This window comes from Fukomys damarensis, unplaced genomic scaffold, assembly GCF_012274545.1.
Source record: "Fukomys damarensis isolate Sample0158 unplaced genomic scaffold, DMR_v1.0_HiC HiC_scaffold_25, whole genome shotgun sequence".
Taxonomy (NCBI): Eukaryota; Metazoa; Chordata; class Mammalia; order Rodentia; family Bathyergidae; genus Fukomys; species Fukomys damarensis.
Genome location: NW_022900937.1, coordinates 7,206,295 through 7,228,623, shown reverse-complemented (window position 1 = coordinate 7,228,623; position 22,329 = coordinate 7,206,295). Strand labels below are relative to the sequence as shown.

General features: G+C 38.4%; 1 protein-coding gene across 2 annotated transcripts in view; it reads right to left on the bottom strand.

Moving 5' to 3' along the window:
- Ube2d3 (ubiquitin conjugating enzyme E2 D3) overlaps positions 1–22,329 on the bottom strand; it is a 28,272-nt gene that overhangs the window by 4,499 nt on the left and 1,444 nt on the right. For both annotated transcript variants that reach the window (XM_010641585.2, XM_010641583.2), the window contains exons 2-5: positions 7,292–7,355; positions 7,167–7,198; positions 3,791–3,868; positions 2,511–2,616 (exon numbers count right to left, since the gene is read on the bottom strand). In XM_010641585.2, the coding sequence (XP_010639887.1) occupies positions 2,511–2,616; positions 3,791–3,868; positions 7,167–7,198; position 7,292 (217 nt within the window). In that variant the 5' untranslated portion in view covers positions 7,293–7,355. The remainder of the gene's footprint in view (positions 1–2,510; positions 2,617–3,790; positions 3,869–7,166; positions 7,199–7,291; positions 7,356–22,329) is intronic.

Here is a 22,329-nt window from a genome sequence, read left to right as displayed (position 1 = left end):
ACTGACTACTAATCAGGCAGTCAAATGCCACATTAGTTCTTTGGTGAGAGTAATACCCATGCCATACTACTCTTAGCTGAGGCAGGATGAAATCTCCATCCCTTGCTCTGCTCTTGGACAGGCTCCACAAAATGCAGTCTCCTGGAAACTAGAAGGTAGAGACCATAGTCCCAAGAGTCCCCGTGAACCAAAACACTGCCAAGACCTCTTGAGCACCAAGTGGCCCTCACAGCTTTATTTCTTGCTCTGACCTGCTCACACTGACTCGGAAGGGGCCAAGTATCACAGGACACACAGCTCATTCATCGTGTGTACCTGCACTGTGTCACTCACTGTGCAGGCATTACAAAGACCTCAGGAACTATCACAGAAGCTAATCCAAATGCGTGCGTATGGGGATGCACATATAAAATTATAGAATAGAAGACCTGGCTACACAGTAACTCAGGAGAAAAGGCAAAAAACTTCAGCTGTACCTGCTAGTAAGTTAGCAAAATACAACTGCCAAAAAGCAAATTATTTCAAAAACAAAACACTACAAACTTCCACCTGTATTTACAGAAACTTTCAGTATTACAGTCCATCCAAGAATAGTAAAAACTTGCCGCTAGGCACTTGGGTATGGGAGCACAATTGGTGGGGGTGTCGCGGAAGAACAGTGGCAGTATTTGTCCACTTTATTTCTCACTAAAAAATGATGGCAGTTGGGCTGGGGATTTAGCTCAGTGGTGGTACTGCCTGCCTCTCCAGCATAGGGACCCGAGTTCTATCTCCAGTGCCCGCCTCCCAAAAAGTGATGGTAGTTAAAGGAAAGCTTGAGAAAAGTTACACAACACCTTTGAAGTTCTAATACATATAGCATAAGCATTTACCAAACTCAGAAGCTATAAAAACTTTGGTAAGATTATTTCAAAATACAATTTTGAAAATGTTGCATGTAAGCACTAAGCTTAAAAAACAAAATGCTTTATTGGGAAATGGGAAGAAAATGTTCAAATGAGAAAGGGAAAAAAGGAAGAGGGAGGAGGAAAGGAAGAACAAGGAAAGAAGGAAAAAATGGAAACAATGCTTTTGTAAATAGAGAAGGGAAGAGGAGTCAAAGGGTGAGAAATGGGAAAAGAAAGCAACAGCAAGACATATAATGTACAGGTACAAATTCCCTATGACAATCGTTATCTGGTCTACCTAAAATGTACCGATAAGGGCTTGGGATTTAGCTCAGTGGCACTGTGCCTGCCTCACAAATGTTTAAGGGTATTGAGTTCGATCACTGGTACTGCCAAAAAAAGTACCAATAAATGTTTTGTTTAAAAAAAAGAAAAAGCTTCGAGAGGTGCCCTTAAATATACTCAAAGTGTCATAATTACTAACACAAAAAAACCTAAATCCTGGCTGGCACAGTGACATATATGCCTGTAATGCCAGATACTTAGGAGGCTGAGGCAGGAAGATCCCAAACTCAAGGACAGTATGAACAACTTAGGTCTGTAATCCCAGCACTTGGGGGAGGTGGAGGCAGGAGGATCACAGTGAGTTCAAGACCAGCCTGGACTAGTGAGTTTAAGGTCAAGCTGAACTACATAGCAAAGCCCCTGGCTCAAAAATCCAAATGAAATTTTTTAAAAGCGCCGAGGGTGTTGCTCATTGGCAGAACATTCAACCCCCAGTATCACAAAACACAAAAACAACCCCCCCACAAAAAACCCCAAGACTATTTTGTGTACCCAAGAAAGGTTAAGGCAAAAACAAAACACTTTGGCAGACTTTTCCTTCCCATGAAATAGCTGAATGTGATTTTACTCATGGGGCAAAAGTGAGAAAAGCCACCAGAATCACTCAAAATGAAGAAAAGTGAAAAAATGATCCATCTCAGATACTGCTGCCACAACTGGACGACCTGTTAGAGAGATTCTACTATGGCAGAAGTAGAACCATCAGAATTGACTTAGGGATCAAGTTTCCCTAACTTTAGAGAACACTCCCCGACTCGAAAAATATTTAAAAATAAGCATGCTGGGTGTGATGGCACACACCTGTGATCCCAGCACTTGGGAAGCAAAGGCAGGAGGACTACCATGGGTTTGAGGCCAACCTGGACTACACTGAACTCACGGCCAACCTCAATTATGTAACAAGACCCTGGCTCAGATAAACACAAAAGACAGTAACAGAATTTTCCTAGAGTTCTAGTAAACCCAGGTAAGCTATAATGATACCATTCTGGTTAAAAAAAAAAAAAAAAAAACAACAACCCAAAGTCCATAAAATAAATTTTGGTCTTATATGATGAAGGGAACTCATTAGGGCAAACAATGCTCCCTTCTTCCTAGTCCTAATTTGAATTTTAACTTCTAAAGTTTCAACCAATATTGCTAGTAGAGTAAGAACAAATTTATTATTTCTTCTTGCACTTATCAAAACGCTGGCATATTAAAAATAGATTCAAAGATAAAATTCCTTTATGGGGGGGAGATCAAAGCATTAAGACTACTCCATTGAAAGTACTTTACCTTTAGAAATAGTTAAAGCAGGAGACCACTGTGATCTTAGAATATCGAGACAAATGCTGCCATTACTGTTTATATTTGGATGATAAATTCTTGTTGTAAATGCAACCTAAAATAAAATTTTAAAAAAAGCTTTTAAGTATTTTATCCAAAGAAAAACAAAGCACTCTAAATTTCATTGGAAAACTTTCAAAGAGAAGTTTAAAATATAAGTTATAACTTAAAATACAAAAATTATCAAAACAGGTCTTTACACTTGTCCGGTGTCCCCATCCCCCGATCCTTTTTAAGTAAAATGGAAAGTACTACTGGGACAAAAATTTAATTACTAATAATACTGTGGAAAGTTAACTTTAGTGCTATAATAGTACAAATATCAAAGGGTAATTTGAAGGGTATTTAATAACATTTATTAAAATGTATATAAGGTCCTGAGGTAGGCATGGTAGCACACATAATCCAGCACTTGGTAGGCTGAGAAAGGAGGTCTGCGAAGTTCGAAGCCAGCTTGGGTTACACAGTGAGTTCAAGACTAGCTTGAACTACACATAACAAGAGCCTAATTCAAAAAGAAGGAAAAAGAGGTCCTAGATAGGACAGAATCAAAACTTATAGATCTTATTTAAAATGTACTGTATTATACAGTCAGGTTTGCATTTCCTCTGTGCACAAAACCAAAACCTGAATATTACAAAACTATCTAATTCAGACTGGAAATTTAAATTTAGCTCAGCAGCACAGCACCTGCTTGCTAAGTTCAATCTCCAGTACCAAAAAACAAACAAAACCTGTTTCGTTCAATAGCATGTCACATAGCACCTCCACATGACTGTTTCAGTGAAGTATCACAGTGTCTTATATATACTATCGTGTGGCTATTCACAGGCTGAATTTATTTTAGGGGTTATAAAAAGTCAAGGACCATATGCTTTCAATACCTATTAACTAGACACCCCAGAACATCTAGCAACTCTTGAAACTAAACATCTGATGGCTACTATTACAACAATTCCAATCTGTGTCTGACTAATAAATGAAAAACAGCTTCCACAGGGCATAATATTTGAGCCTTGCAACATTAAAGACAAGCAAATCTCCATTTGTAAACTTCAAGCCCGTATCTAACTCTTGAAAGGCTAGTTGTGTGCATATCTAAAGATATTTCAGCTTCGATTATTCAATACATATACACATTCTTACACATAACCCTCATTTTTCAGAATGCTTTGTTGCTCTGAAACAGTGTAAATCTGTACTAACAGATTCAGAAAGAAAACACTTGCCTTAGGTGGTTTGAAGGGGTAGTCTGTAGGAAAATGAATTGTCAAAAAGAATACACCACCTTGATATGGGCTGTCATTCTGTGAAGAGAATAATATTCTTAACCTTAATATTTAAAGAAAACTCAATGTTAAGTACACATTTCCATTTTCTAAGTATTTCTCTAATAATGAGTCAAAAATTACCTGCTTGTACTGTAATATTCTTATTAAGTTCAACTTGGTGGAAAAAAATTGTAACTCAGTATATAACAAACTGAAATTTGTAAGAGCCAATTTTATAAATTTATCTAAGGTTTGAAAAAATTATCCAGAAACCCAAAGTACACTTAATAAAGTTTACCTAACATTATTTCTCAGTCACTGTAATTTTAAAACAAAGTATTACATGAGAAGAATATTTTCCTTTAATAAAGCCAGGTGTGCACAAATGGCTTTGCAACTCAATGGGTCATTTACCCACTACCATGTAGTGGTAACGCTAGCTATTCCATGTAACCTTCAAGAATTACCCTCAGGAATATCACAACACAAATGGGTCTGCTAAGTTTATTCAACTGGCTCCTCAAAATTCTCATCTAAAACCACATTTTCCCCTACAAATGTGTAACTGAATTCTCTACAGCAAGCCCAGAAATATGGACCAGAAAATATAGATTTTTTTAAGCCAGGCACATTGGAGTACCTTCCTTTAACCCCAGCACTCTGGGAAGCTAAGACAAGATTCCTGGTTTGAGGCTAGCTTAGGCAACTTAGCAAGACCCTGTCTTAATATTGGGGGATAGAGGGACATAATGTCCCAAGTTCAACTCCCAGTGCTGCAAAATAAAAAGGAATGGAAAGAAAAAATAAATTTTTATAATACACAGCAGTACTTTTTCTCCTCTGCTGGTCTGCTCAATACAATTTGAATGGCCAACTCCCTCAAAATGTATTTTACAAATGTTAGTACTAAGCTAACTTTTGAAAGCACTTGCTATAAGTTTTTCATTTTAACAAATGCAGAATATACATGTTGTTCTACTGGACAGAAAGATGCGATGGGACTGAAAGCTTGGTATAAATGGTAAGTGACAGAACCAATGTCCAAACACATCTTCTGAAGGCCACCCAAGAGACAAAACCATGAGAAAGTGTAAGATAGTGGCCTACTTTAGGATTTTAAGTTAAAAATACAAAAACTAAAAATAAATAAATAAAATAAAATACGAAAACTGCTTAACTGTCTCTAAAATTTCAAGAGCCAACTTGAAGTTTAACAGCTCCTTAATTTTCACCCCTCTGTAAAATTAAGCCCAGAGGACACCTTATCTTGATGGGCTTAAACACGAACACAAGGACCTAGAAAGTGAATGCAATGAAATGTTATAGATGTTATGAAAAATGAGCAAGAAACACAAGACTCAAAGAAAATCTACTGATGAAGATCCAAGTGAAAGAAACAATCACTGAAAGGAGAAGCAACTATTTAAATTGAGGCCTGCAAACTTTACATTAAAAAAAAAGTAACACTACAAAGCAGCACCTGAGAACTGTAGAGGGGAGAAACAAACCAAGGCATCTAGGCTGTGTGATCTGCTTTTATTAGATAAGCCTGTCTTTGTTAAATATTATAGCTACACATTGGCATATAACAGGGAATAGATATTTCATAAAGCATGTACTTTAGCTTTAACAACAAAATTAAAAAAAACCTTAAGGGTTGAAGTATTTCCATATATGTTAAATAAAATAACACAGCAGAGGAAAACTAGTAAACCTACACCATTCAAGCTGAAGTCTTGATTACCAACCCCTTGAGTGCTTTAATATTGACAAGTAACTTTTATAATGAGACTATCCTAAAGTACCCCATGAATCCAAGTTATATTTGGTATAAACACAGTAGAGCACTTCATTGAATTCTTTACACAGAAAATGGTAATCTGTAGTGAAAAATTCTAGGTTCCAAAAGCAATTGCTTACAATATTAAGGTAGCAAAATGAAGAGAACAAGGAAGGGACTATGCCAAGACATAGGTACCATCTTGAAAGGAAAGGCAGCTGTGTGAATCTATCCCAAGGCACTGCTGCTTGTGAATGAGGGTCTAATGGAGGGGTTTTTATTAGGAGACTGCCAAAATTTAAAATGCCTTGTACGCCAAGGTAAGTCAATACTTAACTGTGAATTAAAAATAAACATGACTTAGATAAATACATTTAAAACAGTTAAGTACAGTCCTTGAAGAAAATGTACAAATAATTCTGGTTTCTTAAAAGAAAACCCAGTATTTAGTATCCTACTTAATATAAGCCCCTTGCCATAATGTCTTAATTCATAAATGTCTTCTACTCTGTTCTTCATTAACATTACTATTCGTCATCTATCACACTTTAATGCTTGTATTAACGCTTTTATCTCAGATTTTAATTTGCTGAAGGACTGGCAGGAATATTCTCTATTATGTTCATTTATATCCTTATTGCTATGCATATAGCAGTATTGAAATAGGGAAATGAGGCCAGGTGTGGCACATGCCTGCAATCCCTGCACTTGGGAGGCTGAGGCTGGATCACCACCAAATTTGGCCAGGGGTACATAAGGAGTTTAAGGCCAATTTGAACTGCATGGCAAGACCCTGTCTCAAAAACAAGCAAACAAACAGACAGGGAAATGACTAAGGTATGAAAGTCAGGACTACTCAACAAATACTCGTTGATCCAACGCATCCACAAAGGCAACTTCCAAAGGCATATTCTCCTTTGAAATTATAGATGGTAACGATCCCCCCCAAAACTGTAAGCAAAAAGGGAAAAACAGCAGCATTTTCGCTAAGACACACATATATGAGAATAGAAGCCCTAAATAGTGTCAAAGTTAAAAAAAAAAAAAAAATTTGTGATAGTCTAATTTCATGTTTTTAGTGTGTTTTTTAATTCCCTGAAATCCTTAGAGGGCTATCCATAATTCTGAATACTCAAGGAGTTTTTCTACATTCAAAATATTACTTTCTGCTTACATGTATTCAAATTTTGCATAAAACTAAGTTATGAGCAAAATGGAATATTGAATTAATGGAAATATTACCATTACAATTCCTGGCAGAATTAGAGCCAGTACACTGTAAGAAACAACCAGCCCACTGACAGTAATTCCACTGCTACAAAGGAAAGCTGGACTGAGGCAAATAGGGACTTGGTGGCCCTCATGCTGCACTCTACATCCACATGCAACGAATGATTAACTCACTGTTGTCCCTTTCAAATGCAGTACAATTATGGGACATCCAAAACAAAGTAACTAGATAATGAAACAAACCTACAGACTGTTAAAAATTATAATCAGATCAATACTGGATTTTTCAATTGCAAACAAAATTTACAAATTTTTAATACTTACAGGTCCCATAATTGTGGCTTGCCAATGGAACACTATAAAAAGAAAACAAAACACTCATTATCATCTCAAAAACACACAAAGCTTCTTGAAAGTTAGCTATAGAAATCAATTTAGAAGTTACTTACTGTCATCCCCAACTGGGCCTGCAGAACATTGTGCTGGAGGGTCACGGGCCAAATCACTAAGTTCCTACACCAAGTAAACACAAGAAAATAAACAGTCAAATGAGTGAGGCATGGTGCTGACATGCCTGGAACTCCAACACTCAGTAGATTAAGGCGAGAGAAAACCCAAAGTTCAAGCAAGGCCTGACAGGAATATATAACAAGATCTTGCTTCAAAAAGTCAGAAGAAGCCAGGTGTGCTGGCGCACGCCTATAATCCCAGCACTCGGGAGGCTGAAGGAGGAGGATTGCTGTGAGTTCGAGACCAGCCTGGGCTACACAGTGAGTTCCAGTTCAGTCTCAACTACGTAGCTAGACCCTGTCTCAAAAAACCAAAAAACTGGAAGGAAAAAAAAAAAGTCAGAAGAATAACAAAAAACACAAATCACACTTGAGTAGAAGGCGAGGGGTAGGGGAGGTAAAAATGATCCAAAGCATGTGAGGTGCATAGACATCTGCCAGAATGAAACCTCTCCGTTATTTCATTTACTTTTTTTGGTACCAAGGATTGAACTCGGGACCCTTCTGCTTGCGAGGCAGGCAGTGACACCACTGAGCTAAATCCTGGGCTCTGAAACCTCTCCATCTGTATGGCCAACATACTCACATACATGTGCATATGTACACACACAAAGACCTGAGGCAAAGAAATCCCAATTTGCTGGTACTGTGGCCCAGCACTGTCAAGGTCCCAGGCCCCAGAAGGCCTTGCCGCCAACCACACACTAACAGTGCCTCACCTTTGGAGGCAAGCTAGACTCTGCACACCATTTGAGTCAGCTGACACGATGGCCGATTTGAATCAGTCAGCTGATTCACTCAGTAATCTGAGTGACTATGAACCAAGTTAGCAGTCATTAGTTTGCGATGAGAAATATTCCTTTCCAATGGCCAGCATCCTCATGCCTGTAATCCAGAACACCCCTTCTCAGGGAAAGCAATTAGTGAGCAAGAGTGTGACACATGCACAGAACTAAACAGAGACCACTGGATGTGGGAACTTGAGTCCTGTCTGAGCTAAGCACATTCCATACATTATTTCGCTTGCCTCTCATTCCTTTAGCAAATACTGAATGTTGACCACATACATGCCAGACATGTCTGCAGTGAATGCAGCCACCCGTAACAAACAATCTAAACCACAGAGATAGGAAAGGATAAACCAAACATGTATGTGTATCTGTGACTTTGTTTTTAACAATTAGTCAACTATTTCCATTTGCTTTTGTTTTTGGTTTTTTGTTTTGTTTTGTTTTTGGTACCAGGGATAAATCTTGGGACCTTGGGCTTGTGAGGAAGGCAGCAGAACCACTGAGCTAAATCCCCTGGCCCAACTTCCATTTACTTCTTATCCCATTCTTTAATGAACAATCATGACTCTCAATACATTCCAACCAGGCCAGGGATTTAGCTCAGTGGTTCCGGTGCCTGCTTTGCAAGTTTGCTCCCCAGTACCAAAAAAGAACAAAAAACAAACAAACAAAAAAGAAAACCCTACAACCAGTCACTGAACAGAGTAGGCAGCACTGGCCCATGGACACATACCTAACCGTCCACAGTCAAGGCTCAATGACACTAACAGGAAAATTCTGAGGGGCAAAGCTGATGCTCTCAATGTGAGAGCTTCAAAAAAGGAATAGTGCTTGCCTTGCAAGCCCAAGGACCTGAGTTCAAGCCCAAGGACCTGAGTTCGATCCCTGGTACAAAAAAAAAAAAAAAAAAAAAAAAAAAAGGGAACAGTGCTGTGTGGCACCTGTTGACCTTCCAGATCACCTCTGAGGCACTTTTCTGTCTTCAAGCTTTTGCTCTTCCTGAACATTTACCTAATCATCCATGAATCCCATTTTCCACATTAAAAACTTCTGATAGGACTAAGTACCCTTTTGTACTCAATCTTATCCCCATATACCTATACCTATAAAAAGATGGCAATCTAGCATGAAAATACTTGGCTCCTCCTTAGAACTTTTTAAGTTTAATATGATACAGTTCTGTCTTATTAAACATATGACCAGTGCTTCATCATCGAAAGTAAAAAGCATGTATCTGTACTCCCAGCTATTCTGGAGCCTAAAGCAGGAGAATCACAAACACCAGACCACCCTGGACAAGTTAGTGAGATTTTATCTCAAATAAAATTTAGGAATATCTGGGAGTGCAGATCAGTGGTTGAACAATGAATGCTGAATGCTTGCCCAGTATGTGAGGCCCTGGTTTCCATGTCCAGTACCCAAAACACAAAAAGACCAAAATGACAAACCAAACTGTTAATGCACTGCCTCACTGTACATTTTCAAATAACAAAAATTATTTTTTTTAAAAGGAACCACTTTTTAAATTCTTTTTTGTCTAAACATGGAAATAGCCGGGCATGGCGACGCACGTCTGTAATCCCAGCACTAGGGAGGCTGAGGCAGGAGGATCGCTGAGAGTTCCAGATCAACGTGGTCTACTATGGAAATAGCCGGGCATGGCGACGCACGTCTGTAATCCCAGCACTAGGGAGGCTGAGGCAGGAGGATCGCTGAGAGTTCCAGATCAACCTGGTCTACATAGTGAGTTCCAGTTCAGTCTCAACTACATAGTGAGACCCTGTCTCAAAAAACCAAAAATAAATAAATAAATATAAAAAAATAAACACGGAAATAACAATCAAGGCTACGTGGTAACAACAAAACACTCTAAAGTCTCAATGTTGCCATATACAAAAAACCTCACACTTGGGCGGTGTTTAGCTCAGTGGTGCTGCACCTGCCTTGCAAGCACAAGGTCTTCAGTTCAATCCCTGATTAAAAAACAAACAAACACCATACACACCAAACAAAAAACCCCAAATACTAGAAAGATGAAATGAGGGGTTTGCTTGTGCCACGGATTAAACCCAAGGCCTTCTGCATGCTACCCAAGTGTTCTGCCACTAAGATATACATCCCAATCAAAAAGAATGTCTTTCTGAAATGAAGGCTACAGTTTCTTATCTTTCTTTCTCGGCTTCCAGAGCAGTCTGAATTACAGGCTTACACTACTAGGGCTCAATGGCTAATTTGAAAGGATACAATAAAGAATGATGTGGACAATATCAACTACTTCTCACAATTATCAATGCATTTATAACCCTCAAACAATCTCATTCATTTAATCTACTCCAACAATGTATTATTCACTGTTAAGGATAATACAACTGCATGGAAATAATTTTCTTTAGTTATCGGTATGACCTTGGTTCTTATTGCAAAGTAAAAGATATGAAATGCAGACTATTCAGTATAAACTCCCCTTTCCTAGAGAGTGCAGATAATGAAGAGCTCAATTTAAATTCCAGAATAACCACCTTGTGGAAAAATATATGATCTCACATCACTTAATACCGGAAATTAGTAAGGTTGTATACAACTACCACAAAAGAGTAACAAACTATGCAGGTTACCCACCAAAAAAAAAAAAAAAAAAAAAAAAAAAAAATTTTTTTTTTTTTTTTTGGTTTTTTCAGACAGGGTCTCACTATTAGTTGAGACTGACCTGGAACTCACAATGTAGCCCAGGTTGCTTTTGAACTCACAGTGATCCTCCTGCCTCAGCCTCAGTGCTGGGATCATAGGTGTGCACCACCATGCCCAAAACCCACAAATACTCTTACTAACTCTAGAAATCCAGGCACCTTTCCATTTCCTTATACCACTGCATAAATTGTTCAGTCGGCCATTTACGTATCCAAACCCCACATATTTGATATGCTAAAACATAGGAGACTCCTAAGCCCTAAGTTATAAGAGCTTTGTGCTAAATTAAATGCTTTAACTATTTCAAAGTCATAGAGCTTTTGCTCAAAGTTAAAAAGTATAGCACTTTAAAATTTATTGATGCTATGACAGCCGCAATTAATACATCTTGTTGCCAAGTGGCTCTAATTTGAATTGATTGTTCTCACCAGCTGAACCATCCATGGTACATGCATGATTGTCCCATTGTGCTGCTTATACCACTTCTCACGATCTTTGATTACAATAACGCAACTAAAGGCACTGATTTAGCACAGGAGGTACCGTATAGTTCCTTAAGGAAAACACTAAAATGGTCTAAAACATTGTAAGACAGCTAATTTATGGTACGGCATTTATAAGAACAATTTACTATACATATGCAAGATCTAAATGTTAAAATGTATATAATTATGGATAAGCTATTCATGAGCATAAATTTCTCTTGATGAGGTACATTCAATTACAATATTTTAATTATTAAGAATAGTATTAATAAATGTTTATATTAAGGCAAGAATTACTCAGACTCAATTATGCATGTAGTACCAGGCAGCAGGAAGGTAGTAAGTGAAAGACTGTAAAAAAATAAATAAATAAATAAAACACCAAGAGCTGTGGATTTAAGCTCAGTGGTTTCACCGCTGGCCTTGCAAGCACAACGGCACAAGTTCAATCTCCAGCACCCAAAACAAAACAAACAAAAAACAAACAAACAAAAACTTTACATACGAGATAAACAGAAACCAAATCATGTTGGTGCTCAAAATGTTCTAGACTTTGGAACACTATGCAATTTGAATACTCCATCCACCTGCTTCTGAAAAATATTTTGGCAACTTGAACTGATCTGGCTGTTGAGCAAATGACTTTCACAGGCTAAATCAATTCTCATAGATAGCAATCACGTGCCAACTCCACCACTACTTAAGTTATAATAATGGCAGTCTATATTGCAGGTAAGAATTAAGCAGCCTAGAAACAGAAGTTTCCCATGTTCAAACTTATGTATGTTCAGGGGGTGGGAGAGAAATATTAAAAAAACCTAAGATGTGCTATGTACATATATCAACTCTCTGCAATCAATCTATTATGTACTGTAAATATGTATTAAAATAAAAATTTAGGGCCAGGGATTGAGCTCAGTTTCACCACACCTGCCTAGCAAGCGCCAAGGTCCTGCATTCAGTTCCTACCACCAAAATTTTTTTAAAAATGAAAATTTAAACGGACTTAAATATGCAACCCCTCCCTCCTCATTGCAGTCTTTGTCTGGAGTCTCTTTTAAATTCAGATCCACTATTTCTTAGGCTTATTTCCTCATCTCTAAAATAAAAATGTCTGTTTTTACATAACGTTTTGACAAACAGAATAAGACGGGAAGCACTCTAGCACATAACATACTAGGTACTTAACTAGCAGACCAACTATACAACCCCCATGCTTGAATCAAGGTTTTCTGGGGGTCTCAGTTTATTTGCTTATGAAACAGGAGCAGAACAGTACTAGCTCAATTACATCTTTGGGCTATGTGATAATCTCTTTATGCTTAGCAGTCTTAAAATGTCTAGTAAGCATCTAAATTCAAATACTACTAAAATTTTATTTATAAAAAGTTGACAACCATATTCAAGGTTCTTATACTGCTCTACCCCCAATTATTTAATAATCACATTAATAAAAGATGTGTTCAAATGTCTGAGGAATATTTACTATTTAAATAAAAATCTGACGATGAAATTGTTTCATTATAAATACCAAGTGTCAGAAGACTACAGATAATGTAGTACATACTTTTTCCAAGTTATGCATCTGAATTATGAACAACACAGGAAAATTAATGTTTTTCTGAACACTAAACTTTTTTTTTTTAAAAAAAGGTCTCACTATGTAATTGAGACTGACCAGAACTCACTATGTAGGCGCACGTGTGTAATTCCAGCACTGGGGAGGCTGAGTAAGGAGGATCGCTGTGAGTTCAAGATCAGCCTGGGCTACATAGTGAGTTCCAGGTCAGTCAACTAACTCACTATGTAGCAGCCCAGTCTGGTCTCAAACTCACAGCGATCTGCTTCAGCCTCCCGAGTGCTGGGAGTGCTGGGATTACAGGGTGCGCCACCACACCCGGGCTTCTGCATACTAATCTTTATGTATAAGCCTTTAAATACTACTATAGATCATTCCTTTAAAAATAAAACTTCAGCTGGGCATGGTGGCACATGGCTGTAATCCCAGCACTCGGGAGGCTGAGTCAGGAGGATTGCTCTGAGTTTGAGACCAGCCTGGGCTACATAGTGAGTTCCAGGTCAGTCTTAACTACATAGTGAGACCCTGTCTCAAAAAACCAAAATAAATAAAATAAAATAAAAATAAAACTCCAAGGAGTTAAAAGTAGAATTTCAGCTCTTCATTCCCGTAATTCCAGAACTTGTTACTCTCAAATCATTTAAGATGGCATATGAAATTATTGTCCAGGATGGTTTACACTCAAGATCTTCCTACTAAAGTTTTCCAGGCAGTTGAGATTACAGGCACGAGCCACTGGCCACACAACCAATAATGTCTAAGTGTCTTCCAAACCTGTGACCAAGATACCTCCAAAGTGGTAATAAATACTTAAAACCAGGCAATAAACTTTTACATTAAAATCTACTCTAAATTCAATATTGAAAAATGACTTAGGTTAAAAAAAAAAAAAAAAAAAAAGCAGCACTTAAGTTTTCCCATTTCTGTGCCCAGAGTGAGCGACATGCAGATTTTTTAGCAGGGGAAGTGTGAGAAACAGCAAGGCACTGCAGATGTTAGTTACTCTGTGTTGCAAGACACTCTACTCTGGGATTGCTTTTGCCTTTGTTCTAACATGTAATGGTGGTCCAGGGTGACTGTCAGTTATTGCTAACCAATTTAGTCAGACACGCAACACAAATTTGTTCCTTCAGCCTCAGTGATCAGCTTAAAGGGATGGGAAGTAACCTAACCCTGGACGTGGTCTCATCATTGCCCAAGATTTCCTCAATGCAAGCTAGAAAGGCCATCTCTTTAAAATCCGGAGCTACAAAAGATAAACCACCACTAGGCATGCGCTCTGCAGTTACGGGGTAAAGCTGGAAGCCAGAGAGAGCGCCCACAATGGACAAGAGGCACAACAGCTGACTGGCAAAGGAATGGACACACAATCCTCATCCCTGAGGGTGCAGGGACTGGTTCCTTACCTGTTAACTACCCTAGTTTCCATCTATAAAAGTACTACCTGGCAACTTTCACCAAGTAAATAGATTTCTATCTGACTAAAACAATATAATGCTAGACTCTAGCTGGAAGTTGGTAGACATACAAATGAAGCAAAATCTCTAAATTAGGAAGAGCAAGTCATGTGTCTCATGTAATTGACTTTCCTTTTTTTTTTTTTTTTTTGGTACTGGGGATTGAACTTGGGTCCTTGCGCTTGCGAGGCAGGCCACCGAACCGCTGAGCTAAATCCCCAGCCCTAACTTTCCATTTTTAACAAAAACTACAGATTAACTCTATTTCTAATGAAAAGTATAATGTTATTAGCTTAAATTTTACCACCAAATTATTTATTCATTCAATCATATAAGCACAGTCTCTGGTGCCAACCCCGACAGGTCTGAAAATACCAACATAAATAAAATATGAATCTTTCTCCAAAGGCTTAAACTATTAGCTACTAGGAACAATACGCACACAAACACGCAACCCCTATCCTGCCACAATCTATAAATTTACAAAAGGTATTCAAATGCTTTGTAAATCCTGAAAAGGTAACCACTAACTTTGCCTGGGTTTAAAACACAGCCATTATGAGTGGAGTCTTGATAGAGGAATTAGCAGGAATCTGCCAAAGAAAAATAGCAAGAGAAACATCAAATATAAACCAGGGGTTTGTACAGTCAACACAGGTTATGAAATGTGCTTCAAGTACTGCAGTGGTATACCATAGAGACATACAGTAAGGGTGGCTAGAAAAGCTGATTGGAGCATGAACTTTTAGGACTATCCCTAAAAGCAATCAATGGGAGGCCACCGATTTGGGGGACAGACGGACAGGGGATCGAACTCGGGACTCTTGCACTTTTGAGGCAGGTGGCAGAACCAGAGATAAATCCCTGGCCCTGCCACTGATATTTCTGATGTACTGACAGTACTGTACAGAAGTGTACTGTACTATCAGTGTGATTTTTTTAATTTTTTTTTTTTTTTTTTTTTTTTTTTTTTTTTTTAGTACCGGGGATTAAACTCAGGTCCTTGCGCTTGGGAAGCAGTGGCCGGAACCCCTGAGCTAAATCCCTGGCTTTAAGCGACATTTTTAAAATACATATATCAGCTTGGTCCAAAATTACCATTTTAGGGCTGGGGATTTAGCTCAGTGGTTGTGCTGCCTTTCTCGCAAGCACAGGGACCCAAGTTCATCCCTGGTAAAAAAAAAAAAAATTACCATTTTAACTACACTTCTTTCACATTTTAAATAATGTGACAGAAAAGGGGGTGTGTGTGGCTCAATGGTAGAATGCTTGCCTAACATGAGGCTTGAGGCACCCTGCTTGACTCCCAGCACTGGAGGGCTGGGTAGGGGTGGGAGTGGGGAATGCGACAGAAGTAAGGTCTCTCAAGAGGAGGTACAAGTTCTCCTCAGGTTGCCTTCTCCGTCCTCAAAGCTAACAGGTTATAATCCTTTATTTTGGTCATTTCAGCATTATCACATTACGTACTGCTTAAGAACGTACAACATTGCTTCACACATTTTTAAACCTTATTACAGACCCATTTAAAAGCCATTTAAGTAACATTCAGAATGGCTCTTAACATTATTTGTAACATGAACTGCTAAGAACTTTGTGAACTACTGACCCCTTAACACACCAAAATACATATGCCTGCACAAAATTTAGCTTGTGGGGTATGCCAGACCTCCCTGACCTGGTACCTGCCTGAGTCCCGCTCTATAGAGGACAGAATGAGTATAGACTGTATTAGGAAGCAATAGCAGTAAGGCTGGTGAGAGAACGTGAATTGTGTTCATGGGTTTGATGAAATCACCCTCACCAACACCCTGAAGACACAGGATTCATTCCATATTAGAGCCCCCAGAGAGAGCAATGATGAGAAGCCAAAGAATGGAACACGGGAAGGGTTGGGGAAAGGTGGTAAGGGAAAAGGAAAAAAAAACAAACAACAACAACAACAACAACAAAAACATGAGAAAATGAAAAAATGGAAATAAAAGTATTTGTAAACAGGGAAGGGAAGAAGGGGTGAAGGGAGGGCAGGGATAAGGGGAAAAAATGAGAACCAAGACCTGTCATGTAAAGATAAAAGATCCCAATGATTAATGTAACTGTATTGTATACCTAAAATGTACCAAAATAAACTCAACAGGGGTGGGGTGGGGTGGAACACACCTGGTTCTGGGACAGGTAGAACAAACACAACTTGAAAACAGGACTGAGGATGAATTCAAAAGGCTCGTTTTCCCATATGGTGTCCAAGCACCAAGGATGTATTTCACAGAAAAGAATTTAATACAATATTTAGCAAACTGGAGGAAAAAACTTCAGCCACACCAACTCAAGTCTGTTAGTCAATGAAACACTCCAGACTGAACAAGATATGGATCAGGATCAGTTCTCCACAGCTAGCTTGTCTCTCACTGTATCTAGTGAGTGTAAGGTAACCCAGCTCTCAAGTCAGATGCTTTTAAATGGATGCCAATTGAGAAAACAGTGATCTGTTCCACGGTAAGAGGAAACTACCTGCTAGACTTGACATCAATTTCCAATGAAGCATATACTCAAATGAATTTTCAAAAGTACTTTGCCTGGGACTCTTTTTACCTTACAAACAACTCCAAAGCTTAAAAGTTTCAGACTCAGGAGCAAAAACAATTTATAAAATTTGAAGAACTGAAATTACCAGATCACTGCTTTCAGGAAACTGAACAGTGGATGAGAAAGAATAGGTTCACATACGGCAGCTGTTAAATTTTCATCCTCTGCAGACCACTCCTAAGTGAGCCCTAGAACAGGAATATACTGTAGTAGGTGGGGAGACTTACACACAGGAGGAGCTGTGAAGGACTCCAGTTCTGTTGAAGGACACTAAGATCAAACTATGCGACATTTTTTTTTTTTGCACAAATACTCTTTTTAAGATCACCTTTCTCTAAACTGCTCCTGAAACTTTCTGTATACCTGGGTATGAGAATCCAGCCCTGCTCTCATTGAGAAAATGGTCCTTCTCTTTAAGAACCCGAAAAAAGGGGGAAAGATCAAAAGACAAGGAGACCACACTATGCCTTTCTATAACCTAGTTAACTGAAGTGGCAACCTTTCATGCAGTCTAGCTCACCCTCCTGGGCTAAAATATTACAAAGGAATCTGGGACATAACAGATTTCACATACCTGAATCATCTACCTATGTCCTGAACACCCAGGGGACAGCATGGCAAAAAACAGGCTGGACGGAGGGAATTTGTTTGCTGAGCAAAACCTTCTAATAGTAAACTAGGAGATGCAGCTTAGACCACTGAGTATTCTCATCCAGATGTATGAACAGTAATGGGTTTGATTATTCCACTTTTTATCCTAAAAACACTTTTTAGAGTAAAATCTTTTGCTTTTGTGATACAGAATATTTCACAGCTGACAGTTGAAAATGAAATACAAAAGGCTGAGAGATACAAACCTAAAAAGTCTAAAAATACTGTTTTTTTGCTCCCGTAATTCCCTATCTCCTTCATTCAATGGTAAGTGGTGTTACCAGTGACCAAACACAGACTATAAAAATAGCAGGCCAACGTATCAAAAACATTAAAGGTCTGATGCTGGAAAAAAAATAAATAAATAAAATTAAAGAAATGGCTTCTGCCTTCAAAGAGCTTAGTAATTAGAAATATGACAATTTGCGAACCATGAACCTGTAAAGCACCATGTTAAACAAGCCTCTAGTAAGACTTAATTCCCCTACTAAGAATTACTTCAACATTCTATAAACATTGCATGACACATACTACTTGTATACCTGATCAACAAAACCAAAAGGCATGGGGCAGGGATTTAGCTCAATTGGCCAGGGATTTAGCTCATTGGTGACACCACCTGCCTTGCAAGTGCAAGGTCTTAAGTTTGATCCCAGGTACCAAAAAACTAAAAATTTTAAAAAGGGCAGTATTTATGAAAATATTTCCATTATCCACCCTATTAAAGTGTAACTGTAGGGCCAGAGACGTAGCTCAGCAGCACAGCACCTGCCTGGCAGACACAAGGTCCTGAGTTCAACCCCTAGTACCCCCCCCAAAAAAAAGTGCAACTCCATAAACACACTAGTTTGTCACAACATACTCTATTTTGTCAAAGTCAAACACTTCCCCCAAAGGCTCATCAAAACTTAATTCAGGTATGGTATATGGCCAAGTCTATGGACTCTTCCTCCAGACGACCAGGTTTCTCCAAGCACTGATGCTCCTATCTGTCATCCATCTAACATTTTATCACAAAAAAATGAGATTTCCTACCAGCATTTCTGGTAGGAAGTGCTGAAATCTAATTTCTTATATTTTTACCTAAAAACCCATTTCTTTCAGCGCTAACTTCAACTTGACTTAAAGAGCTGTGACTGTGGAGGAGTACTAGAAAGCCCTTGCAGCAAACATACACCAGGCAACAAGGGCACATCACGGGACAACAGAGTAAGCACCTTTTTAAAGAACTGAGTTGGCCAGGTTAGCCTTTATCTCACCATCTGCCTCATCTTAGTGCCGAAGTGCTAGGTTACATTCAACTTTCTTTAATCCTAAGAACTGACACTTAGCTTCTGAACACTGTCTTATTACATCACCAACAAGGCACTAACTTCCTGTTTACTTCTAATAATAGGCGAGACAAGTAAGCTTCTTCACTAGACAAGGTATTAACAATGGCCTGAGTGAGTAACAATAATTTTCCTGATTACTATTGAAGGTAAGTCATTTAAAATTATTCAAATCAGGCAGTTGTGTGTATTTATAGTCCCAGGAAGGACTGTTTGAGCCCAGGAGTTTTCATAGGCTTTAACTGAAATAGGCTAAGACATAAATCCCAAATTTAGGTTCTAAACCATGATCCATGTAAACAAATAAGGCACGTTATAAACATGAAAAATAAAAACTTAAAAAGTAGTCCAATGGTAGAAAATATCCAATTATGCTGGGTGTGGTAGTGTATGCCTTTAATCTCAGCTACTTGGGAGGCTAAGGAAGGCCTGAAAATTCCAGGCTAACCTGAGCAACTTAAGACTCTCAAAATAAGGGCTAGAGATGTAGTGCCCAGGGGTACAGCATCTGTTTCCCTAGCACATGCAAAGGCCCTGAGCTCAATCCCCACCACCACAGAGAGGAAGAGAAGAAAAAAATTATACATAAGCCATGAAATTATAGAAAGGTAGGATAAAGTGAATAAGCATTTCATTTAGGAAGAAATAACCAAGAAATAGTGGAATTACAACCAAGAGATCTCATAAGTAGGATAAATTCAGATATAAAAATCTGGTCAAAGCTCTCTAAATGACACACAAGATGAAAGTATAGTAGCGCAACAAAATCAAAGAGAAATACATGATATAAAAATACTATCCAGGCATGGTGCTGCTAACCTGTAATCCAAGCTGCTGGAGAGGAGGGAGGAATCACAAGGCTAGCCTGGTCAATTTAAGGAGGATCATCTTAAAACTACATTTTTTTATAAAAAGGGATAAGGGGGCTGGGGATTTACCTCAGTGGCACCATGCCTGCCTCACAAGCATGAGGTTCTGAGTTCGATCCCCAGTATCCCCCCCGCCAAAAAAAGATTTGTTAGAACAGAAGTTCTAGTGGGTAGCTAACAGCCTTCCTCATTTTGTATTCTTTGGGACTACTGTACGCTTATTATACCAGGTAAGTACTGATTAAACGACTACCCCTTCCTTATCTGGGATTTGTAATTCTTTACCAAAAAGGGGCTTCAAAAATCCCCACAGAACTTTTCAAAATTTTTTATTTTCAAAGAAAATGGTTTAGTAAATCTAAGACCCCATGTAATTGTTCTTTAAAAGCAGAACCCACAAATACAATTATAATCAGCTCTTGTATATACTAATAGACTAAACTGCTATTCAAAAACAAGTGAAAAAATAATCCAAAATTTGACAATTTAATGTTAAGACCATAATTTCTTTAAAGGAATCATCAAAGAACAGTGTCTTTCTATATTCCCCAGGCACAACTATCCCACATAGTAAGTTGGCTAGCTCTAAGTACTACCATTAAAAGAAACACACGCAAGATATAGACTAGCTAGCCCATAGACAGATTGGGAATAAGAAAGGCATCTTCTGCTGCTTTGCAAGTGCAAGGACCCGAGTTCAATTCCCCAGTAACCGCCCCCCAAAGGGTATCTTATTGTGTCCACTCTACGAAATCCCTACCACTGTATTCAGGCAGTTGATAATTTCCAGCCCTTACGGAAATACTCACTTTTCCCAAAACATCTATACTAGTTCACTAATTAGCTATGCCCTAAAAATAAAGCTATATCCCAGTTCCTTAAATACAAGCAAGAAAAGCTTACTTCAGGTAATAAATACTAGGATCACATTTACTATAGAACAGAAATTGAAAAGGGTTCAGAGCTCGACCTCTTTAGATGTACTATGTGATCTGAATCTCAGCCACTTCCTGTTAGACAAGTTAACACAACCTCTCTTCATGACTTCAACCATAAAATGCAGTCATCTCTCTCACACGGTTGTCTTGAAGACTGCATACTTATAGGGCTTGGAAATAATTTGGTATGTAGTCGAGGCTTTATGTCTTACTTATTGTAATATATGTAAAAGGAAAATCTTTCAAAGTTGATTCTGTAGTTAAAGAGAATATAATCTAGACCCAGATGGCCTGGGTTTTAATCCCTGCTATTACATGAACATGGATGTTAGTTTCCCCCACTTAACCAATATGCTATAGTTTCTGATATCAAAGTGTAGACGGCTATAATACTTCCTACATTTGTTATGAGATCAAATTAGTTAATATAAGTTACTGTTTCAAAAAGTTGTAATACACTGAAAATCGAGTCAACCCCTACACCCAAGCCCTTTCACTAGGGATCCCCAGCCCCCCCACCTTTTTTCCAGACAGGCTCTGTCTCACTAAGTTGCCCAGGCAAGACTCAACCCTGTGATCCTGCCAAGTGCTGGGATTACAGGAATGTGCCACCAAGTCTGGCCCATTCTTTCAGGCTTAGTTCAGGTCAGATTTTGGTGGGGGAAAAAGGCACTGTATTCAAATGTCCCCCAACTTATGTACTATAGCCACTCAGTCTAATGGAAGTTGTAAAATGATCTATGGCACTCAACATCAATTTGTAATTTTATTTTTTTGATTTTTGTTATCCAACAGTCCTATCTGGGATTATACTATAGTTGGTCCAAAGGACTACAGTAAAAAACAGTAAGGTTATCTGATCTAAGAAACAGTCAAAAGATTTAAGTTGAAGAAAAATTCATAAATGCCTTTGCCAAATGAATTACTAAAGATTAACAGTATCTCAATAATAAGCATTTCAATATTAGTGAGGACTATAGAGGTCTTTTTTAGGGGCTTCACATAAGCATAAAAGCAAAACAAGGGGCCAGGGATTTAGCTCAGTGGTTCCGCTGCCTGCCTTGCAAGCACAAGCCTCATACCCATAAACAACAAAAAACAAAAACAAAAACAAAAGCAAAACAAATAGCTAACAAGTCATTGACATCAATGGCTACTCTAGCCCCCCCCCTTTTAAGAAAGAGGTATTTTAAAATAAAGCATTTCTCTTTAAAGCTGTTGCCAATTAAAAGTGACTTGTGTGATACTGGAGATAGAATGCAGGGCCTTGTACAAGTTAAACTAATGGAGGGGGTGAAGGAAAGGCAGAGGGGACATGGGGAAAAAAATGAGAACCAAGATCTGACATATAAAGGCACAAGATCCCAATAATGAATGTAACTGTACAGTATACTTAAAAAATACCAATAAACTCAATAAAAAAAGAAAAAAAAAAAGTTAAGCTAATGGTCTATGTAGCTACAAGCCCAGGCCTTTTTCTAACTCGAGACAAGGTCTCCCAAAGTAGGCTGCCTTGGAAATTGGTTATACTGTATATTTTAAAAGCTTGCGCATGTGATCCTGACAGTAACAGCTGGGGAAAGAAAAAAAAAAAAAAAAAAAAAAA